The 22,278-nt window shown below is 39.4% G+C and overlaps 1 protein-coding gene across 1 annotated transcript in view; it reads right to left on the bottom strand.

The window, feature by feature from the left end:
• Positions 1-1,255: 1,255 nt before the first annotated feature.
• Positions 1,256-22,278, bottom strand: part of LOC143281621 (Golgi resident protein GCP60-like) — a 23,125-nt gene continuing 2,102 nt past the window's right edge. Inside the window, exons 4-10 of the mRNA XM_076586868.1 lie at positions 10,680-10,820; positions 10,058-10,171; positions 8,841-8,928; positions 7,650-7,908; positions 6,404-6,534; positions 2,580-2,757; positions 1,256-1,605 (exon numbers count right to left, since the gene is read on the bottom strand). Coding sequence (XP_076442983.1) covers positions 1,385-1,605; positions 2,580-2,757; positions 6,404-6,534; positions 7,650-7,908; positions 8,841-8,928; positions 10,058-10,171; positions 10,680-10,820 — 1,132 coding nt within the window. The 3' untranslated portion in view covers positions 1,256-1,384. The remainder of the gene's footprint in view (positions 1,606-2,579; positions 2,758-6,403; positions 6,535-7,649; positions 7,909-8,840; positions 8,929-10,057; positions 10,172-10,679; positions 10,821-22,278) is intronic.

Raw genomic sequence — 22,278 nt, 5'->3', positions numbered from 1 at the left:
CCCGGCAATGCCATTAACACAAATTACAAACAGTCATATATGCAGACTGAATGCTGCTGAACAAAAAAAAAAACAAAAACAAAAAAAAACTGAATCTTGCATGGACTCCCCCCTGAATGCCACCCTAAAAATCCTGCCGCCAAGGACTGCCTTCACATGTGAAGCGCTGGATGCCCAGAGAGCAGCACACAGCTCCTGAACTCTTGTGATGCCAGTGTCACAGTCATGTGACAACACAGCTAGCCGCCATCACATTTTCACAACCACCTCAACAGATGTTGAGGATCTGATAGCTCAGAATACAAGAAAGGCAACAGAAGCTTTGTGAACTAACATCGTTTTCAAGTGCAAGAAACGCTCAATAATTCAAATGTGATTCATTTTAAAATCAACTTATATTTGAAATGGAACTACATATTAAAAACACCTATGGAATAAAAGAGAAAAATATTCAAAAGAAGCCGAGAAACCAAGTGGTAAGATCAAGCATAGTATTTGCATAATTATAGTGCCAAGAGAGAGTGAGCTCCCAGTTTTCTCTTTTAGACACTGTAATTGTCTAAAATCATTATGTGTGGGTTTTTTCTTTTTGTTGCACAGCCTTGAAAAAGACTTACAAGTAGATAAAAAAAAAATTCAAAATAAAAAAAGACAAATGAAAAGAAAAGAAAAAAAGATAACAGAAAGAAAGGAGGAAAATGATGACGGAAGGGACAAAAAATCAAGAAAAAAAGAAAACTTTTAAGCATCCTCTGATTCCTCTTTAAAATAATAGAATTATATTAAATTAGATTGAAAAATCAAAACAAAAAAACCCTCAAGAAATGAACTTCAAAGATGTAAATGCTGAAACAAGAGCCTGCACATCCATCAGGAACTTGGGAAATGCCATATTCCAGATGATACTAAAAGAGGTCTACAGCATGGACACCAAGCATTGTGGAAGTTAAGCACCCTTATATCTCTCTCACTTCATCAATCTAAACAAAACAGATTTTTGCTTTCCATAAACAGGAAAAGTCTGCACATTTCAAGATGCAGCTTGCAAGCTTGCAAAAAGAAAAGAAAGAAAGAAAGACATCAGAAAGAAATACAATATGCAGAACAATAAAAGTCTAACAAGAAAACAATTAATTCAAAAAACAAAAAAATTGGAACACAGCTATATATTTAAGTATTTTCCTTATGTTCCAGAAACACTGTTCCCCCCACCCCCCATGCCCCCTCACCCTCCCTCCCACCCCCCTGTCCATTTTGTCCACCGACAACATTTCTGCTGAGCAAAAAAATCTTTCAACAATATCACTTTGGCAAGCTGGAGCTCCCGAAACTGTAACCACAAAGTAACAGTCCACAAACCTCCCCCACACACAGCCTCCAAGGATTATTTGGAGTAATAGACACGGTAGTAAAGGGTCTTGGATCGCCACAAGGAGTAAGAGTTGTCGAACTTGAGGAGGTAGACTCCGTGACCTGGGTAGACGTGACTGCCACAGAACACCTCCTCGTGGCAGTCGCGGCGATAGACGGGGATGATTTCATCTGTGGGGGGTTTATTGCTTGAACCGGTCTTCCCTCCCTTCTCTATGTCATCTCCTTTGGGCGCTGCAACCACACCAGTGAAATAATTTCTTCCACTGTAATGCTGAATTTCAGTAAAAACAATACACTATTTCAGTGTTTTGAATGAAGTGTATGTATGTATGTGATGCTGGTATGTATATCATATGCATAAATGTTTTCTTGTCTTGAATCAAACATACACACACTTACATAGACTTACATTGCAAGACATATACACAAAGGTAAGGGACTCAGGTCAGATGCATTTTGGGACCATATACTTTTTATTACATCAACACACACTCACACACAACAGACAGTTAGCTAAAAACTGCCGAGACACAAACAGAAAATATTTTTCAAGATTACAGAATGGTGTAACAGATGTAGTAATAACAGGGATAGTGCCACAAAAAGGTGACAGCTTTCTTCAGTTAAACAGGCACTCTATTCAAAGGCATTTGTTATTGTGAGTGGGCTGGTGGATGATGTAGCCACTAATTATACATTTCTTTATCACATATATCACCTCTGCACACTTGGGCGTATACACAGACACATACAAAATTTACCTTCTTCCTTTTCCCCCCTTGTCATTTTCTATTTTGCCAGGTTCTATTCTCTAAATAAAAGATATTTCACAGCATCATTACAGAATGTTTTCATGTACACAGAATAACATAAACCTACTGCGGTTGTTTTCATGATCAGTCCTACACACACACACACATATATATATATACACACACACACACACATGCTGCATGTACACAATTCATCATTCCTCCCCTTTATTGCTGATCCTAAAAATGCCGCTTTGAAAAAACAAAACAAACACACACACACACACACAAACCGCTCAAGAAATGAACTTCAAAGATGTAAGTGTTGAAACAGAACCTGCACATCCAGCTGCAACTTGGATTCACCTTGCCAGCCACCCATGCACAATCAGCCACCCATATCAGCCACCCATGCACAATCCTACCCAGCACCCTTAAAACCCCTCCACACACCAACTGGCTCCTCGTCCTCGTAGTCTTCCTCATCATCACTGCTCTCACTGACATGCACGGTGACTGTGTCGCCTGGCGTCACTGTCCACTCAAAGTAGACGCCAAAGCCGATGTCATAGTAGTCTGTGGCAAACTCCCAGAAGAGAGTCGTGCCATCCTTGTGGGTGGGAACACGCACCTACAGCAGCACACAGACCCCATGTCAGTCTGAACATTCAAGGAGCTTCATTGCTTCACCATGAGCAATCATGAATCTGAATACAGTCTTTCTGACTCATTTTAATTATAAAAGAGTTGTTTTTGTGTGACATCAAACTGTAACCAGTTTCTAAATGAAAATCAAATAAATGACAATCTTTCAACAACAAAAAAAAAAGAAAAAAAAGAACTAAAAACAACTTACTACCAAACATTAACAGAACCAAAAGAGAAGAGTAAAACTACAAGAATAATAAGAAATTACAGAAAGTAATAACACAAAAGGACATTAAACTAGCATAAAACAGTGGCTAAGAATTAAAATATGAGTAAAACTACAAGAATAACTGCACCAAAAAGAAACAAATCAACACACAAGGACAAACTCAGCTGAATTAGACAGACATCAAATGGTAACTAAGAATTTCGAGCAGACAGACGGAAGAAAAAGACTCCCTTCACAAAATTTAAAGTCAAGTTTATCTCTGATAGTTCAATAACTACACGAGACAGACAATTCAAATCTGCTTTTGTGTGCTGCAATTTCAAAGTTCAATCTTATCAAAAACTTTTAGTGAGCTTTTGCATGTATGACCATTTTTATCCTACTATACTGACAGCCATATTCTGTTTTCAGGGGTTGTGCATGCTGAATATTGTTGTGTTTCTATACCCAACATAATACTAACAAGACTTAGGGATCTGTCATGTGTAAGACTGAAAAAATAGCAGACCTACACACACTGAAGTCGACCTGGGTGATTGGAAAAAATCTTCACAATTGACCTATCAAGCACTGATACCAGAATCAAAACCTAGGATATACAGTGTGATGCTCCAACCATTTAACAATGGATCCTGTCTGCGCAAATAACTATATATTTTTTAAAGAGATGGTTTGCAGTAACATTTTTGTTACTTTATATTGTACAAACCAGTATTTACACTGGGTATCTTCCCTCAGTCATATCTTCAAAACCACTGTTTGAGGTTAAATGTACCATCTCAAATCAGCACAGAATCCACAGTGAGTGAACAGAGAGGAAAAAGGGGAACGGCAGGCAGGAAAAGGAATCAAGTCCACTCCACACACTGAAAATGACGTGTTCCAAACAACTGGATGTGTACCTTACAACAAAGAAGTCAGATAATGGATAGATAAACAAAATATTAAATAGAAAATACTAACAGCCTCTTGTTTCTCACAGCTGTACTTCATTTGATACATTGAATACTTTCAAAAATGCAGCAGTTTATGATACAGGGCTGACATAACACATGCATCTGTTTGCTTATATTCAGATGCACAGCAAAAAGGACTTCAACTCTGTCAGTAATTACAGATAAACATGCCATGCCATAGAATTCAAATGTGATTGTACACTTCCTTCATAACTGTCCACTGCATGCAGAAAGATGTTTTCTCTTGGATCCCTTTCATCTATACAAGATTTACGCCTGTATCCCTTTCATCTAAACAAGAAACATACATTTGTTTTCAGCATCTGCCAAACAGCATATAATGTGCCAGCAGCAGCTCAGTAGAAAAAACAACAACACATGTTGGCAGTGTCTCATGCATTTCATCTACTTACAACTTGCACACCAGAAGAAGTTTCGTCTGAAAACTTGTTCCGTTTTCAAACCAATATACAGAATTGTTTTATTACTTTAATAAATCACTCTCCTTCTCTTAATTCTGTTACAGCTACAGTCTTTATTCAGGAAACCACCACAATCAAACATGCCACAATATTTTCACTTGCAACAAAGTACATATGCATTACCAAGAACCAAGCTAAAATCAGGATAATTCCAACACAACCAAGAAAGGAAACAGATGACTATGAAATCAACATATTTTTATAATGTTATTATTGCAAAATCAAATTTAATGCACTGTTTTTAATTAAGCACAGTAAGCTCCAGATTTTAAAGAATCAAGCACACAGACAAAGAAAGAAAATACAAAGCTGTTATGACCTTGACAAAAATGCACAAATGTATTCACAAAGAAAAGAAAGAGTGTTCACTATAAGCACTGTCTCTCATCCATTTTTACTCCACAATTTATCACAATAATTTTATAAAAATGGACAGAAAAACCAAAGATATAGCACTGCTGTTTCGTAACTGACATAAGATATTCACAATAGAAAAACCAAATTATGATGTTTTCCAGATCCCTTTTTCATGACCAGATTTCATCCCAATGCAGCATATCCTTTATTTCTTAAAATTTTCTGGAGTAATAAGCACACAAGATGAAACTTTTACAGTTAGGAAGGGAAAAAAAACAACATAACCCACTAGTCAAAAACCAGTAGCTTGTACTTACTGTCACCCACTCTCCTGACTCTATCTTTATCAATGAGTCATTATCTTTACGCATGGCGTCCTTGAATTCTTTACAATCTTTTCGGGTCCACACAGTCGCTGCCGCAATGGGGGTCAAACTGTCTACAACACCAGAAAAGGAAAAGCCATTCAGAACACTTCACACACATACACACACATGTATGGACACAGCAAGAAGCCAAGCTCCAATGCCAGCCTCTGAAATGAAAGGCTAAAAAATAAAGCAGCAACATGAAAAAGCAAACCAAGCAAAAAACAAAACAAAACAAAAAACAAACACACCAACCCCCCTCCACCCCCCCACCCACCCACCCCCAGATATTTTGCCACTGGCCAGCCAAAAAAGAAAGATGCACAACAGCAAGATCCAATGCTGCTAAATTATCATGCAACCTGTACAAGAAATAAATTCCACAACAACAAAAAAGACTACTGAAAACCAAACTAATGAAGACAAAAAGTCACCACTGCAAGGCTGATGAAAAATCCATGTGAGAACAAAAGGGAAACAATAGCCAAAGGGAAACAATTTTGATAATACATGAAGACACTACTTTGTGATCTTCTCTGCCTTGCCGTGCAGAACACAAATACAGCCGGATACAGAAGCCATGTACAAAGTCTCAGCATCACAACCAGCTGTGCCACAAGATCCTAAGCAGTGCAATCAATCTACCGTCAGGAATGGCTCCAGCTGCCTACAGTACAAAAGTCCCCTGTCATCTGAAACAGGAACTGTTCCTTCTCTGCTGGCCATCCTGTTGAAGATTGTCCACCTGCCTTCGCTATCGTGGCTCCAGGCCATCAAACTTGTTATATTCTGATGTTTCTGATAGTTCTTTCCAGATACTTAGAACAGGGGGGGAGGACAGGTGGAGGAGGTGGGGGGAACTGACTGGCAAATGGGTAACCCTCTATGGATTTAAATCTGAAAAGTGATGTCAATATTCTTTTTGGATCATAGAAAATAAATAACAAAGGACCTCACAGTTCTGTATCAAGGATGTCGACTTAAAGGCAAAAGAAAACATGTGCCAAACAATAAGGCAAAATGATAAACCAAGCTGCAAAAGGAAACATGCAACAGGTTAAAGAGAAAACAAACAAAACAAAAAAACCTGGAGATATAAACGCATAATGACAGATGCAAAAGAACAGAAGCAGCACATGACTCCAGAGTGCAGCGAAGGACCCAAGAGAGCAGAAAGCAGGTGCACACGGACATGTGAAGCTCAAGCTCAGCAACCAGCTCCCTGCTGATGACTCACCGTGGCTGTGGCCAGAGACGACACTGTAATCATATTCTCTTTACTTTTTCGCAGACTGTTTTTGAAATCCTTGGTGTCTTTGCGGGTCCACATAGAGGCTGGAACAATTTCTGGCATGGGCGGCAGTTCCGCTGAAATGACCCCAACATACAGGTCTCACCAACAGCCCTTCAAACAGTCCATGACGAATGGGGGAAAAGACAAAAACATTTTTCACTGAAACTTACAAATTCAAAGATTTGACAGCCAGTCCTGCTAAAGCCAGTGTGCAGATCATTTTAGGTCAATGGAACAGAAAATGTTATGTACTAAACTTGTATACAAAAAAGTATATTTATGACAAACAACAGACCCAAGAACTTGCTGAAACCTCTCTCCACAGAATGTTAGTTACAATTGCTGAATATCTCCAGAGAATGTCAACTAATTTAGCACTTTCAGTGACAGTGTATTTTATAATAAAAAAAATTAATTCCCAGATATCAAGGATTTATAAACAGTTGGACATGAATCAAAGGAACACTACACATCCCTATGCTGAAAAAAGACCACTCAAAAGCAACAAGAACATAGCCTCCTCACCAAATTTTCAACTTTTTTTTTGACACAAAGGACTGCAGTTTACATGTATAAACAAGAATTTGATACATGGCCCATGTAAGTGAAGGGAAATGAGTTCAAGAGCTGTCTGTGAAGCCAAAATTTTTGCTATCCAACGCATGTTAGAGAATTTCACTTCGTTGGTCTACCTCTTTTCGACACTTCATTGCATGTTTACCAATTTCACAGCGTGATGTAAACAGCCAGTGTGAATGACTGCATGTTAAATGATTGGTGTGAAAGCCCTTTGATTTCTCTCTGCATGAGATTTGACACTACAAAGATACTATATTGTTATTATTATTATTATTATTATTATCGTTATCATTATGATTATCATTATCGTTCTTGTCATTATCACATGACTGGTGTAAAAGTGTGTAAAATCAGCACAAGATTCAGCACCATATCAATACTTTATTATCATTATTTTAATTGTTATCAATATTATTATGATTATTATCATTATCATTCCTTTTATCATTATCATCATCATTTTCATCATTATCATAACTGTAGTCATTATTATAATCATTATCGTACCATTACAGACACACACCATGTGCACAGCCCAAAAACAACACCTTCCTCCATCACCAATCCCACCCACATCCCACACGCACACACATACATCTATGCAACCTACCATCCAGAACACTCTGGGCAGCCTCGTCTGCCCCTCCCTCCCCTTCCTGGCCAGTGGCCGAGTCCCCGGAGTCATTGACGCCGTTGGTGATGGGCATGGCGAAGGTGTTTGTGGCGCCCAGCACGGCCAGCTGCTTCTCCTTGTGCATGCGCTGCAGCTGCTGGCACTGCTGCTTCTGGTGTTCCACCTGCTGCTGGTAGCTCTGTTGCATGTACTGCTGGTAGTACTGGTCCTGCAGGTGCTCGATCAGCGCGTCTTGCTGTGTCAAAAAACACACGCACACACACAGAGGGGATGATCATCTTGTTGTCACATATACATGCACACACATGCACACACACACACACACAGTGGGAGCAAATTAAAAAAAATCATGTTCATTATAGCCCAGCTAACCGCACAGAGAGCAGGGACATCTTCATACCTCTTCAATTTTCTCCTTTTTGGGTTATATACACATAAGTATTATTTTCATTTTTGTAGGGTAAAAGGACTTTTGAAAACCTCTTTAGACTTTATTTTTTGCCATGCCATGGAGTTGCAGGTTTGTGAATACTTTTTGAAGTTTTTACAATACTTTCACAACACTTCAATTAACTGTTATTTGCATAGTGTTTCAGCTTTACACCTTCCATCCTGAGAAATTCTAATTATTTGTATGAACTTCTTTGTACATCATATCAGAAAGAGATGGTGATCTGTTATCATAAAAAAGCCCTTTATTTTCTATTTGATCATCTGATTACTAGTATTTTAGTGCTCAACTGTATCCTATAGCTTTCTAAGCTTTTTTGGGGTATCCTACAGCATTTTCCCTGCATTAAGAGGGTAAAAAATATAGCTCTACAAACATTCATTATATCTAAATTACTGCATGTTACAACAAAGGATATTAACTGACCAAGAAAATGAGAGAACTTTTTAAACTATTTTTTCAGTGAGAAACGACGATAGGAAGAATCCCCAAAACAGAATATGGTTTGGTTGCCTAAATGGCACAAGCACATGCACGCACACACCCACATACAAGATCATGGATATAAATAATTGTGGGAGTTGCATCCCAAGAACACAGAGGCAGAAGAAGTAGACAGGAAGAATGGAAAGACGACATTCAGTTCAACCAGGACAGCGGACCACAAACAATACAGTTTATGTCCATGCACGATGGTTCACAGTTTCAGCACTAACCAGCTGTGGATTGTAGGGGTACTGTTCAAACACGTACTGCTGGAACTGCTTCGAAGTCTGCTGGTTCAGGGCAGCACGGATCTGCATCCTGACGACACACACACACACACACGCACACACACACAGAGGCATACGCACATTAACACACACATGCACCCCGCGCCACGCACACAAATTCCAGTTTTTTATTTCAAATGTGATTTGAACTCAGTGCCATGTTACAGTATTACAACAACTTCCAATCGACTCTTTCAAGACAACTTCCTGACACTTTCAACACAATGCACTCTCAGTGAGATGCCAATCTGATGCCACTGCCAGTTTAATATTCCCACTGATGCTTGAAGATTCCAAAGCTCACTGATTGTTAATAATGCATAATCACACAGAAACTAAGGAACAGAAAAGAAATTTAGCACATCCACTGAATTTTCAACTACTCCAAACAGAAACATGGCAAGATTATGAATCAAATCAGAAAAAAAATAGTGGTAAACGTATCGGTTTATCTTTTTTAGAGGAAAATGAGCGATACAAAGAGAGAGAGAGAGAGAGAGAGAGAGAGAGAGAGCAAGAGAGAGAGAGAGAGATTAAACAACAAAGAAACACCCTTTTTTTTTGGACAAAAGCACACAACTTCAAGCAAACAATCAGCTTGCATACATGCAACTAAGAGGTACAGAGAGATAAACCCAGAAACTTCATATCATTTTCGGATTTATTCAAACTTCTTTGCTCAAGAAAAATGAGTCACCTACACTCTTAATCGTATTGGCAACCTCACGGCAGAGGAGTCAGTAACTGAGCTGGTCCTGCTATTGTCGAGGATCCAGTTACTGGCAAAAACTCTACTGTTGTTATCGTTACTGCAGAAGAATTAGCAGGTACGGGCCTGTTTACAACACTTCTGCCTTGATTATCAAGTATGGGTGCGGTTACAATTTACATGGATAATGTACTGAAATATAGTTAGCAGTCTTACACTGAATCATGCAACAGGTGTCCCATTAGGGGATTTAAAATAGAAATCAGTCACACGAGGTACCATGAATAAAAACTGGCATCGACAGAATGACACAAACTGTGAAGTAAGTGACCAGTCACCAGACAAGTTAGCCACGTACTGACTGGCCCCACCTGACAGCTGGCTCACACACTCAAACCATAATTCTGAGGCGGAGCCCTCTCATGGGGTAGAACTGGTCACTGATACTTACTCTTGATCATGCTGGCGCTGTTTTTCTATTTCAGCCTGCCGCAAAGCTTCTTCCTCTTCCAGGCGTTGCTTCTTCTCCTCTTCTTCCTTCTTCCTCACTGCCTCTGATTTTTTTCTGGAAAAAAAAAAATCAAATATCCGCATAGAGTGATAAAAATACACAAATAATGTTGATGTGTTTGAGTGAGTGTGTGTGTGTGTGTGTGTGTGTGTGTGTGTGTGTACTATGTAAGTGTTCCTGCATATATACATGCATGCAGAAGTGTATGCATGTGAGTGCACTTCAGCTTGAACTTGGCTCTCCCTATTCCCAACTCTCTTCACCTTTATCTTTCTACATCTGTTTGTTTCCATGCTGTTGCTTTCCGAAGGCACAGCTGTGTGAGAACACAGACCTGCTACAAAAGCTAAAGGCCCCCACAAAAATTCACAGGTGTGGACGAAAAGAACAAAAAAGGAACACTCAGCTTGCGGAACTGAGCACAGCACTTGCTATAGTAGCTACTCATGCTATCCATCTCATATACATAATCTAATGATAATCTTAAATCCTTCCATCCCACCACCAGTACCAAGACCCCTCCTCTGCCCCTTCCCACCACACTCCTCCATCACATACGTACTCTCTTCGCTTCATCTTCTCCTGCTCAGCCTTCTTGTCCTGCACGTGGGATTTGAACATGGAGCTCTTGGCGTCCAGGTACTGGATGAACTCCGTCATGGCTGTCTCCTTGGGCATGTCTCCCAGGGCCTGCCATGCCTGCCTGCATCATCACCACACACCACATACAACGACCCTTCAGCAAGCACATCAATCAGTTCAAATAACTTTCATGTCCGCAAAACAAAACAAAAAACGCCAAAAAAAAATAAATAAATAAAAATACAAGGACAGTTGGCTTGTTGGCAACAAGATAGCATGAGATCATACAATTGTGAAAAAAACACTTTACATACATAAATTTGTAAAAGTACAGCACGTTTAATGTGTACAAAAAGCATAACATATAAAACCACTCACATCACAGCATTTTAAAAGTCTTAAGCATGATGACCAGAGATTTATCCACATAAGAGATTAATCTAATTAGCAGAACCATTAGTCACAGATCATGATTCTGTTTTTGTCATCAAGTTAATGAAATGCGTGCTCACACAACAACACAGACACACACACAGACAAAGACAGACACACAAACACATCACACACCAAATACATATATACATATAAATATACATAGATAGAATCATAGATAGATATAAGGTACACACACACACACACATATATATATACACACACATGCATACTCACACACTCATGCTTACACACACACACACACACTAAAAACAATGCATTTAAGTACGTAACTCTACTTGGCTAAAATGTTATGCTTGACTACAAGCTAACCAGACTGCCTCAAACAATGATGGCAATGCTGACAATGTACTTAAAAACATAACTCGTACAAAATGCCTGCCCCACTAAATATGGTTTTATTTCAACGCAACCAAGACCCCAACTCTGACACACAAACCAACAGCAAAATATACATATAATTATTGCCATTTCTATTGCTATATATAAAAAAATATATTATTGAAGCCAGCTCTCAGCTGTAAAGGTCAAAAGCAGACGAACGTTATTTACTGCTTGCTTTAACCAACCCAATTATAGATTAAAACACACACACATATGAACATACACTGACACACACACATACATGCACACTCACGGGGACACACACACACACACATGCGTGCATGTGTACGTATTCATGGATGCACACACACACACACTCTCTCTCTCTCTCTTTCTCTCACTCTCTCTCCACTTTCTACCCTTCCCTTTATGAGTGTTATGCTTTCCCAAAAATCAAGAAAGAGCAGAAAACCACCACCACAACCACCACCACCAATACACACACACACACACACACACACACACACACACACACACACACACACACACACAAAATGCTGCCTTACAGTAAGTTGCACTCAGGTGTAACAAACCACTGGATAATCAATTAGGTTCAATGCAACCTGTTATATTCACAATGTCACAGGCAAAGGAAAATTCATGAGTCATCATGAGCTCGGCAGTAATACCTCCAATCTTCCCAGAACTTTCCAAGGATTTTCAACAACAACCAAAAAAAATGGACCAAACAAAAACAGCTGGCTGACATTTCACACAAGGCACAAAGATCCCACGCCACTTACAATTAGCAAAATACATGACAGCAGAGTCAATAAATCAAAGAATATACAGATCTTCCTTTGCTCTTCTTCTTTGGTTTTGATTTTTAATGTGTGTGTTTGTTTGTTTTCGTGTACACAGCATTTAACTTTTCTCTTTTCTCTGAATATGCACAAAATTAAAAAAAAAAAAAAAAAAAAAAAAAAGATTAATAAGAAAAAAAAGATTGAACAAATACATTGTTAAGATATTTGGATTCCCTGCCATTTCTGTGCCAACAGACGGGCGGCAATGCCACATCTTGACGCAAATTTACCATACTATTCTTATCATCCCCTTGCCTTATATATATGTAGGTGATAGTTTGGGTGTGACCTCAATGCCTGTCACTGAATCAATCCATGATAACTGTTGACAGGCCATCAACTCGTTTCAACCCCAGGTATTAGTGCCCTCGCTCCCACCCATCCCCTCCCTGCACTGTAAAACAGCTTCACCATGACAACCACTGTTAAAACAGGGCAGGGCATGATAGCGCCATCCTCACAGCCTTGGGCTGGGACATTCTGGAATGGGATGGTAATGCACTGCATCTGCAGGGGATTGTGCCTTCCATGTGGCTTGCCTCAGTGTGTGTGTGTGTGTGTGTGTGTGTGTGTGTGCGTGTGTCTGTGTCTGTGTGTATGTGCGTCTGTCTGTCTGTCTGTCTGTCTGTGTGCGTATGCGCATGTGTGTGTGCCTTGTCAAGGTGGCATAAAGTTTCTTAACATGAGAAAAAATGACCAGGTAAGAAAGAGTGATGGTGTGTGTGTGTGTGTGTGTGTGTGTGTGTGTGTGTTGGTTTGTTGTTGTTGTGTAAGTGTGTGTGCCTGCCTGCGTACACGTGTGCCTGCGCATTGGTATGTACGTGGCTGTATGCATACGTGCATGTGCATGTATGCGCGCGCGCGTGCGCGTGTGCATGTGTGTGTGTGTATTTCTGAGACCAAATAAATGTCCATGGGAAGAGGAAGGTGCCTTGTGGAATCAAATACATCTGTCCAGTGTCACTTGCCAGAAAACAGCAATGCATATATATATAAGAAATAATCCCTCTCACCATTACAAAACTATGGAGATTTTCTTCTAGTGGTTTGCTATGTTTTTACATCTTTCATTCCATAGTTCATTCAACTCTACTAAAAAATTAAAAAAAGAAAGAAAAAGAAATAAAAACAAAAAAAGTTTGTTTTTTTCTCTATCTTTTTCATCAGAAAAGGCATTTTACACAAAGAGACATACAAGTAGTCTGATGGGTTGGAAGTTCCCAGACACTTCAATAGATTTCCCACCGAGAGCAAATATACCTGCTGTCCACTTAGCGGTCATGCTTGATTGCCTATCCCTGTCTGGCCCCAACCCATAAATGTACATAAACTCACTCATACATAAAATGCTGATATACGCATGGTTTTTTTTCTGTTCTCTTTTCATGTGTGTGCGTGTGCGTGTTCGTGTGCATGTGTGTGTGTGTGTGTGTGTGTGTGTGTGTGTGTGTGTGTGTGAGAGAGAGAGAGAGAGTGTGTGTCACTTTGCATGTGTGTCTGTGCATGTGTGCGTTAATGTGTGCATGCATGTGTGTGTTATTGATTAAGCCACACCATTTTTTATCAATCTGAAACCGATCTCAAATAAAACAATCAGTCAACTAACAACAACTAGCCTGCACTGAGACAGAGCACAATGCTGGGAACTCTCATGGCAGGGAAAAGGTCACCTGCTAGCACCTGCTGGACAAAATGTGGTTTGTCTCACATGTACGCAAGTGTGTGAGAGCGCATGCATGTGTGTGTGTGTGTGTGTGTGTGAATGAGCGTTTACCGAGTATGTCTCTCTTTTTAACTGGTAAGCATCCTGAGTGTCATTGCTTCAGCTGTAATTCCCTAATTAAGTAAAGAATCCACAGGAATAAAAAAAAAAACCAACAACAACAGAGAGACTAAAACTGGTCAGGGCACAAATTTTGAGACCCACCTCCCACATCTCCCCAAAACAGATGAGAGTGGAACTCATCAGAATACCTAATTTTAGTTTTTTCATGACTGTGGAAAACAGACGAGGTGAATCCCAGCCCTGTCCCTATACACTACAAGGCATACATAAGGATTTCAACCCAGAAGATTTAATTTTAAATCCAAAACTGGCAGACACAGGTAATTCAACACGCCCCTTCAAATGATATGGAATTACAACCATGACATTATCAGACCAGCTGCACTCTACAATGCAAACTGAAAGGAAGGAGTGGCATGCAAACAACTACCTGCCGTTCAGCACAGCATACCATCAATCATTGATCTCTGTGCGTGCCGCACAATCTCAACACCCCAGAGCAGACTGAAAATGGAAACGCTGAGAGTGGGACTGGAAAGGGAAGAACATTCTGGAGAGCATCACTGTTTCTGACACACAGCTCAGCTGTAATACATATTGATTTAAAACATTCAGGGCAGCCACCTTTGTCACAATGCTGTATCTTTTTTTCAGTTATAATTCTTTCTCAATGGGGGATGGTGTTGCAAGTTTTAATAGGGGAAATATCTTCTCTTTAAAAAAAAAAACTTGTTTGTAGTGTATTATATGTGCCATAACAAAGGTCTTGATACTGCAAATATGCTATTTACTTATAAATTTTATTACTATCATTATAATTCTTCTTTTTCTGATCATTATTATAATTATAGTTTCACACTTATTGTTCACTTCTTTTTTCTCCCCCCCCCCCCCCTTCCAGTTTACCATGTTTATTGACAAAAGCAAACCAAATAAAACTGAGCCAACAACAAACCAAATCTTCAGTGGCTTTTCACATTCCAAACTTAAACACCCAACCAGAAGTTATCACTTAACATCTCAGGACAATATCTTAACCATTAGCACAGACTGACGGCCCATGAATCAATAAAACTGCATTTTGGAAGTTATCTAAATTAACTCTCTCACACACACACACACACACACACACACACACACACACACACACACACACAAATTGTTTATCATTTTCTAAATCAAAACAGAGATAGGATGGTGTCAGTGGGAACTCTGCAATGTGTGATTGCTCATCTGAAAGGCATGATCCGCCATCCCCATTTCATTCCCCATCCAATCCACATCCCGTACCACAAGACAGAAAGGTGAGAGTGGGAACAAAGATAATACATGTCAGCACTGCAGAGAATTTTATTTTACAAAACTAAAAACTGTGAATGCTTCAATGTGTTTGTGTGTGTGGAAATTGCACTGTCTTAATGGCTATCAGCTGGGGGGGGGGGGGGGTTGTCATTTTTCATGCACACATGCACGTTAACAGATTACTTCACAGATTACATTTATGTGAGAGTGAAAAAAGATTGTTGTTTGAGTGAGAGAGAGATGGCATCTGGGTCGTGTGTGTTGATGTTTGTGGGGTGAGTGTGCACACAATTGTGCTTGGGTGTCAGATGAAAAGGAGGAGTTTGTATTATACTCCATTTTTGGTGTTACATATACTTACCATGTCAAACTGATGCAAACTAGGCCTATCGGTTTGCTCTGCTTGGCCAAATTTCACGCAGCTAACAGTGAAAAGACGGGCCCGCCCGCTCTCAGCCAATCAAACGCCTCTAAAAGCTATAAGTGCTGAATCATTCCGTGGCCATGAACAAAAATGCCCCATGAGAACCATGGCGGAGACGCGGGGACGGACGGGCGGGCATTCGAGTTTGACATGGTAAGTATATGTAACACCAAACATGGAGTATAATACAAACTCCTCCCTTTGGTGTCATATACTGTACCAAGTCAAACTGATGCAGAATTTAAAGCAAATGGAGGAGGGCAACGCCTACTGGTTCGTATGGGGAGCCCTTGTACCTGAGACGGCAGTGTTAGCCGCGACAAAGGAAATCCCCTTGGAACCATCAGCCCTGGTCATACGGAAATTCCTGAGGTAGAAGTTGATGAAGGGATTCTCAGACCGCCAGAAGGCTGCCTCCAAGACATGCTGCGTTGGCACTGAGTGCTGGAAAGCAGCCGAAGTAGTGCTTCGTGTGCTCTGGGATGAAGACAGCTGATATCCCTGTGTGCATGAGAGTAGGCTCTACGAATGACTTGGGAAACCCGGCGGGAAATGGTGCCTGCAGCGATGTCTTTCTTGTAATTCTCATTGAGGGAGATGAGCAGACGGCTCTGAGAAGAACACCTATGGCGAGACCAATCCCAATAATATTTGAGACACTGAACAGGGCAGAGGTGCCTACCCTCATCATCTTGGGCAAGAATATCAGACAAAGGTCTGACCCTCAGAGAGGGGGAAGGAACCTCAGGGTCTCGGTTCTTAGCCAGAAACTCTGGAAGGAAACGAATAGTGATGGAACCATCTCTGTGGAAGGCCAGATGTTGTGGCATTCCACTAAGACCATGCAGCTCACTTCTACAACTGCCTGTGGCCAGCCACAGAAGGAAAGTGGTCTTGAGGGTGAGGATGTCAAAAGGAATAGTCCCCAATGGTTGGAAGAGGCGTTTGATTGGCTGAGAGCGGGCGGGCCCGTCTTTTCACTGTTAGCCGCGCGAAATTTGGCCAAGCAGAGCAAACCAATAGGCCTAGTTTGCATCAGTTTGACATGGTACAGTATATGACACCAAACCTTGTTTGTAAGAATGTGTTCAAGTGTATTCACATGTATACATTTATGGATGAATGTGTGTGTGTGTGTGTGTGTGTGTGTGAAGGAGAGATATATTGGACCATCACCTGGAAAGCTCCACCGGTGTACCTGGCTTTTGGAGATTGAATTTCTTCTGTCTCAATTTCATGGACCTCTCTGTTTTCAGTTTAACGTCTTTCCACTTGAAGTGTGTGTGCCGGCATGTGTGTGTCTGTGTGTGTGTGTGTTTGTATGAGCATGCACAAATATGTGTGCATCTGCATGTGTTTTCTTCTGTCTCAGGTTCACGGCTCTTTCTGAGCGTGTATGTGTGCACGCACGCGCATGCGTGCGTGTGTGTGTTGTGTTAATTGTATCTGTGTGTACAGGTATGCATGTTTGTGAGTGTGTGCATATGCATTTGTAAGTATGTGTGTGTATGCATGTTTGTATGTTCTGTGTGTACGTGTGCGCATATATATAGATACATATATGTGTGTGAATACTCAGGTGTACAAATTCATGTTTTCGGTGTACTAATTCATGTTTTCTCCACATGCCGGTATTCTTGTTTTAGAGCACCATGAAGAAAAGAACTTTCATTTAAATAACAAAAACCCTTTCAATAATAATAATAACAATAATTTATTTTTATATAGCACTATAATTCAAGCAAAAGCAAGTTCTAAGGGCTTTACAATCCAGTACCTAAAGTGAAACAAGAAAGCATATTAAAAGTAGTAGAAACATAAAACAGAATCATTAATATTATAAAAATACATGACAATGCATAAAACTCACAAAGTAACATAATCTCAATACTACAACTGTTACACTCCAACACACACACACACACACACACACACACACACACACACACACACAGGCACACAGTCAAGCAAACATGAAAAGAAAGAAAGAAAAAAGACAGAAAAGTAAAACTGAAAGAAAAGAAAACAACACTAAGGTCAACACTCTGTTCTAATCTATACATCACAATAATCCAAAAAGCAGTTTTGGTGATGTGTTAACACTAGCCAAATACTGCAATTTATTTCCATAAGCAGCAAGGAAAATGTTTGGGTTCTTTTTAAATGGGAGGGGGCGTCGAAAGGGTGTGTGTGTGTGTGGTGGTGGGGGCGGGGAGGGGGGGGGGCAAGTTATCTCTCTTCAAGTTCACCTGGGAAAATCTAGCTATCTTTCTGAATCCTCTCTGATGTATATATCGACAGGATGCAGTCATGCAGAAAGCTCCCTTGTTCTGCTTGACTTACCACTACCACTCAATTTTACTAGTCTACACACCATGAGGTTTGACGATTATTGAAAGGGATGGTGGACCTTCTGTGGGTGAGTTCAGTATACATGTACAATGTGAATGTAGCAAATATCTGAAAGGTGTTCCACGTGGGTACACTTCTGCTGGGTTGGTCTTCAAGTCACCTAGACAGGAACACATCAAATCTCTCTTACAGTCTCTTTACTAGATACCTGTCCAAAGCGGAAGAACTGCACATTCACATCTATCTGATCTTCATCTATTTCTGCCACTGCCCAGAGGTATCTTACAGATATCATCTACATTCCATTCTGTTAACTCTGCTCTTCTTCTGATACTCATCTGCTTTGCATCCCTTGTGTCAGTGCAAAGTCCTTTGAACAGCTTTCTTTCTCTTTTCTTGGCCCAACTATCTGAAACCAACTCCCTCTGCAGATCAGGAACTCTCTTCTTCTTCATTCATGTCCAACATAAAAACCCACTTCTTTAATCAAAGTAATGCAGAAAACCACCCCACAACACCATAACTCTCATTTTGTGTGTGTGTGTGTGTGTGTGTGTGTGTGTGTGTGTGTGTGTGTGTGTGCATGTGTGTGTGTGAGCGAGTGAGAGAGAGTGTGTGTGTGTGTGAGAGAGAGAAAGAGAGAGCAAGAGAGAGTTTATTTGTTTTTCACTTTTTGTAAGCACCCAGAGCCCTATTTTGAGAATAGGCGCTGTATACATTCACATTATTATCATCATTATTACTAGTAGTAGTAGTTGTTGTTGTAGTATACAAGGGACATATGTCTGAAATTACCAATAAACCATCAATCAACACTCATATCTTTTCTATTTTCTTAGCTCATGACTCATGTCCTTGGTTTCTTAAAATAGCATGATGTACAGACTTGTGCATATAATCATGCTGCACCATATTTGCTAGTTCGTGAGGCAAAGGTATAATTATCAACTGACTACATTTTTTTTTTTTTTTAAGTCATATCAAATTTTGTGTTATACATCTGAAAACATAGGGCTTTCACTACAAGTACAATTGAAATATGTTCTGCTCTGAGACACAATAAAGAATAAGAAATCATGAATGAACATAAACACTGACTGTAACTATCTATGATTCCCGGAGGCAGCAGCACTTTTGCCAGCTGTGAAAACTTCTCAACCTAACACAGAGATAATTTTGTCTTTTTTGTGTTATGCACGAAAAAAATTCACATTATCAAAAACTGAAAAATTCCATGTGTCACTATTTTTCTAAATACTATTACTCATCCTGGGTTTAACTCAGAAACTTTAGTAAGTCTCACATGCACTTGCTAAGCCATGAGTAAGCTTCAAATGAAACAGTGGCTTTCTACTGTTCCAGATGTAACCCTTTGCAAACATTTCTGACAAAAGCAGATTCTGTGTCTTTGCCAAGTCCAGGCTTTTATTGTTAACATTCTAATCCTCTGTTTAAACAACCACATTCCAAACTGTATGTTTGTGTTTCCTTAATCCACAGATCATCAAATGTCCTGAATGTACTGACATACACTATGATACAGATCGGGCTTGACTATATAGCCCTGTCAGATCCGCATTATAAGACATGTATGCTGACATCAGACCAAGAAATCTCCATCTTTAAAATCACTTTTGATCAGGCGCTGCAAGGAGTTGAATCACAGACAACTGAATGACTGTTACACTAACCACTCAACTACCATGCCTGTCAAAACTTGTCAATGTCTAGAATATGTTGAATCAGATTTCTGGGACTCTTAATACAGAACCAGTTCAGAATTCAGGGATAATCTACACCAGAGTCCACACATCCAGAAGAAGAAAGGGCAAAAATAACACTTTAAACCTGAATGTCAACATGGTAAATCTTGTATTACAATTCCCACACTGAAGAAGACTTAAAATGGCTTATGACATGGCTGTATACAAGAACCAAAAAACTATTACTGACCTGGCAGTTTTTAAAGACAGATGAAAAGAAATAAAGTGACAGTTCTGATAATACTTCAGACAGAAGTAATAACACAAGAAGGTGAAGAACACAGTCCACAAACTTGCTTTCCAGAACACAGCGTGGCTGGTTGTTTTTTGGTTTGTTTCAAGTGTTTGTTTGGTTGTTTTTTTTAAAGACTAAGAGGCACATAGGAATATCTCATACTGTGTACAGCAAGTAGGGCCCAAAGATCGAGCAGATGACATGACTGTGGGAGAAAAGATTATCCTGTTCCCCTCCTCTCTCAGAGAATATTATTTTCAACCATTCATTTCAAAATCTGATAAACAAAAACAAGTAAACTAAAAACAAGTATCTATAATACAGTATCTTCTCACCTAGCATCTGTCATTTTGGACACAAAAAAAGAAAACATTCTATCAAAACAATGTAGACAAGCCAATACAAATAAAACCAAACAGATGGGAGTTCTAACCACAAAATTATGTAGTATGAAATATAATGAAATACCATTCAAATATTTAAGACTAATCAAAAGCATGGCTGTATACAAGAACAAAAAAACTATTACTGACTTGGCAGTTTTTAAAGACAGATGAAAAGAAATAAAGTGACAGCTCTGATAATACTTCAGACAGAAGTAATAACACAAGAAGGTGAAGAACACAGTCCACAAACTTGCTTTCCAGAACACAGCGTGGCTGGTTGTTTTTTGGTTTGTTTCAAGTGTTTGTTTGGTTGTTTTTTTTAAAGACTAAGAGGCACATAGGAATATCTCATACTGTGTACAGCAAGTAGGGCCCAAAGATCGAGTAGATGACATGACTGTGGGAGAAAAGATTATCCTGTTCCCCTCCTCTCTCAGAGAATATTATTTTCAACCATTCATTTCAAAATCTGATAAACAAAAACAAGTAAACTAAAACAAGTATCTATAATACAGTATCTTCTCACCTAGCATCTGTCATTTTGGACACAAAAAAGCAAAACATTTTCAACTAACCTCAAAATTAATTCTATCAAAACAATGTAGACAAGCCAATACAAATAAAACCAAACAAATGGAGTTCTAACCACAAAATTATGTAGTATGAAATATAATGAAATACCATTCAAATATTTAAGACTAATCAAAAGCATGTCTAATTCTACATGATGCAGCAAAAGAAAGCCGGCAAGACAACAACTGTTAACTATCTAGGGTTCACACAGGATTTTCACTTTCAAATTCCAAAAATATTTTCAAACTATTTTGATCTTTTTCACGAAGTTCTTGTCTATCCACTGCATGCTATCTTTAGCTCTGTGTGTGTGTGTGTGTGTGTGTGTGTGTGTGTGTGTGTTTGTTTGTGTGTGTGTGTGTGTGTGTGTGGATGTGTGTCCGAATTTCAAAAATATTTTTGAACTATTTTGATCTTTTTCACAAACATCTTGTCTATCCACTGCATGCTATATTTAGCTCTGTGCGTGTGTGCGTGTGTGTGCGTGCGCGTGTGTTTTAAATAAAACAAGTGCCAAAAGTACACTTTCAAATGCTTTGACAACACTTCTCGTTTTGCATATTGCTATTTGTCAGATTTCTCAAACTTTCACAAACCATGCCAAATATTCAAAAATTTAAAAGACCTGGAAATTTTTCAGTTCATTTCTTCTAAAGCTTCCAAAACTTTTCCTGGTTGTATGAACCCTTCTGACAGTCACTGAGTACACATTTGCACATTACACACAATATTCAAGCTTTTAGCCGACTGAGAAAGTCCACTGTCAAAATTTCATCTTAACATTCTATTTCACACAGCTTACAAGACAGAAAAAATCTGGAAACATGTTTTCATCTGAAAAAAATGTGAAAGGAAACAATTTAGGTATGTATACAAGCACACACCAGCATATATAAACACACAGACACACACACACACACACACACACACATTCATGTATGCACACACACGAGTTTGTGAACTTACGTGCTGACAGTTAAAATAATGAAGGTCTGTGAACTTATGTGTTGACAGTTAAAATAATAAAGGTCTGCTGTTTTATATGTGCAAGAACAGTTTAGAATATACATGTGTCATGTTGCATAACAAGTGATCAGCAACTGAAAAACATCCCT

This window comes from Babylonia areolata, chromosome 4 (assembly GCF_041734735.1).
Source record: "Babylonia areolata isolate BAREFJ2019XMU chromosome 4, ASM4173473v1, whole genome shotgun sequence".
Lineage (NCBI taxonomy): Eukaryota > Metazoa > Mollusca > Gastropoda > Neogastropoda > Buccinidae > Babylonia > Babylonia areolata.
The sequence above is the reverse complement of the archived record's forward strand: the minus strand, read 5'-3'. Positions and strand labels throughout refer to the sequence as shown.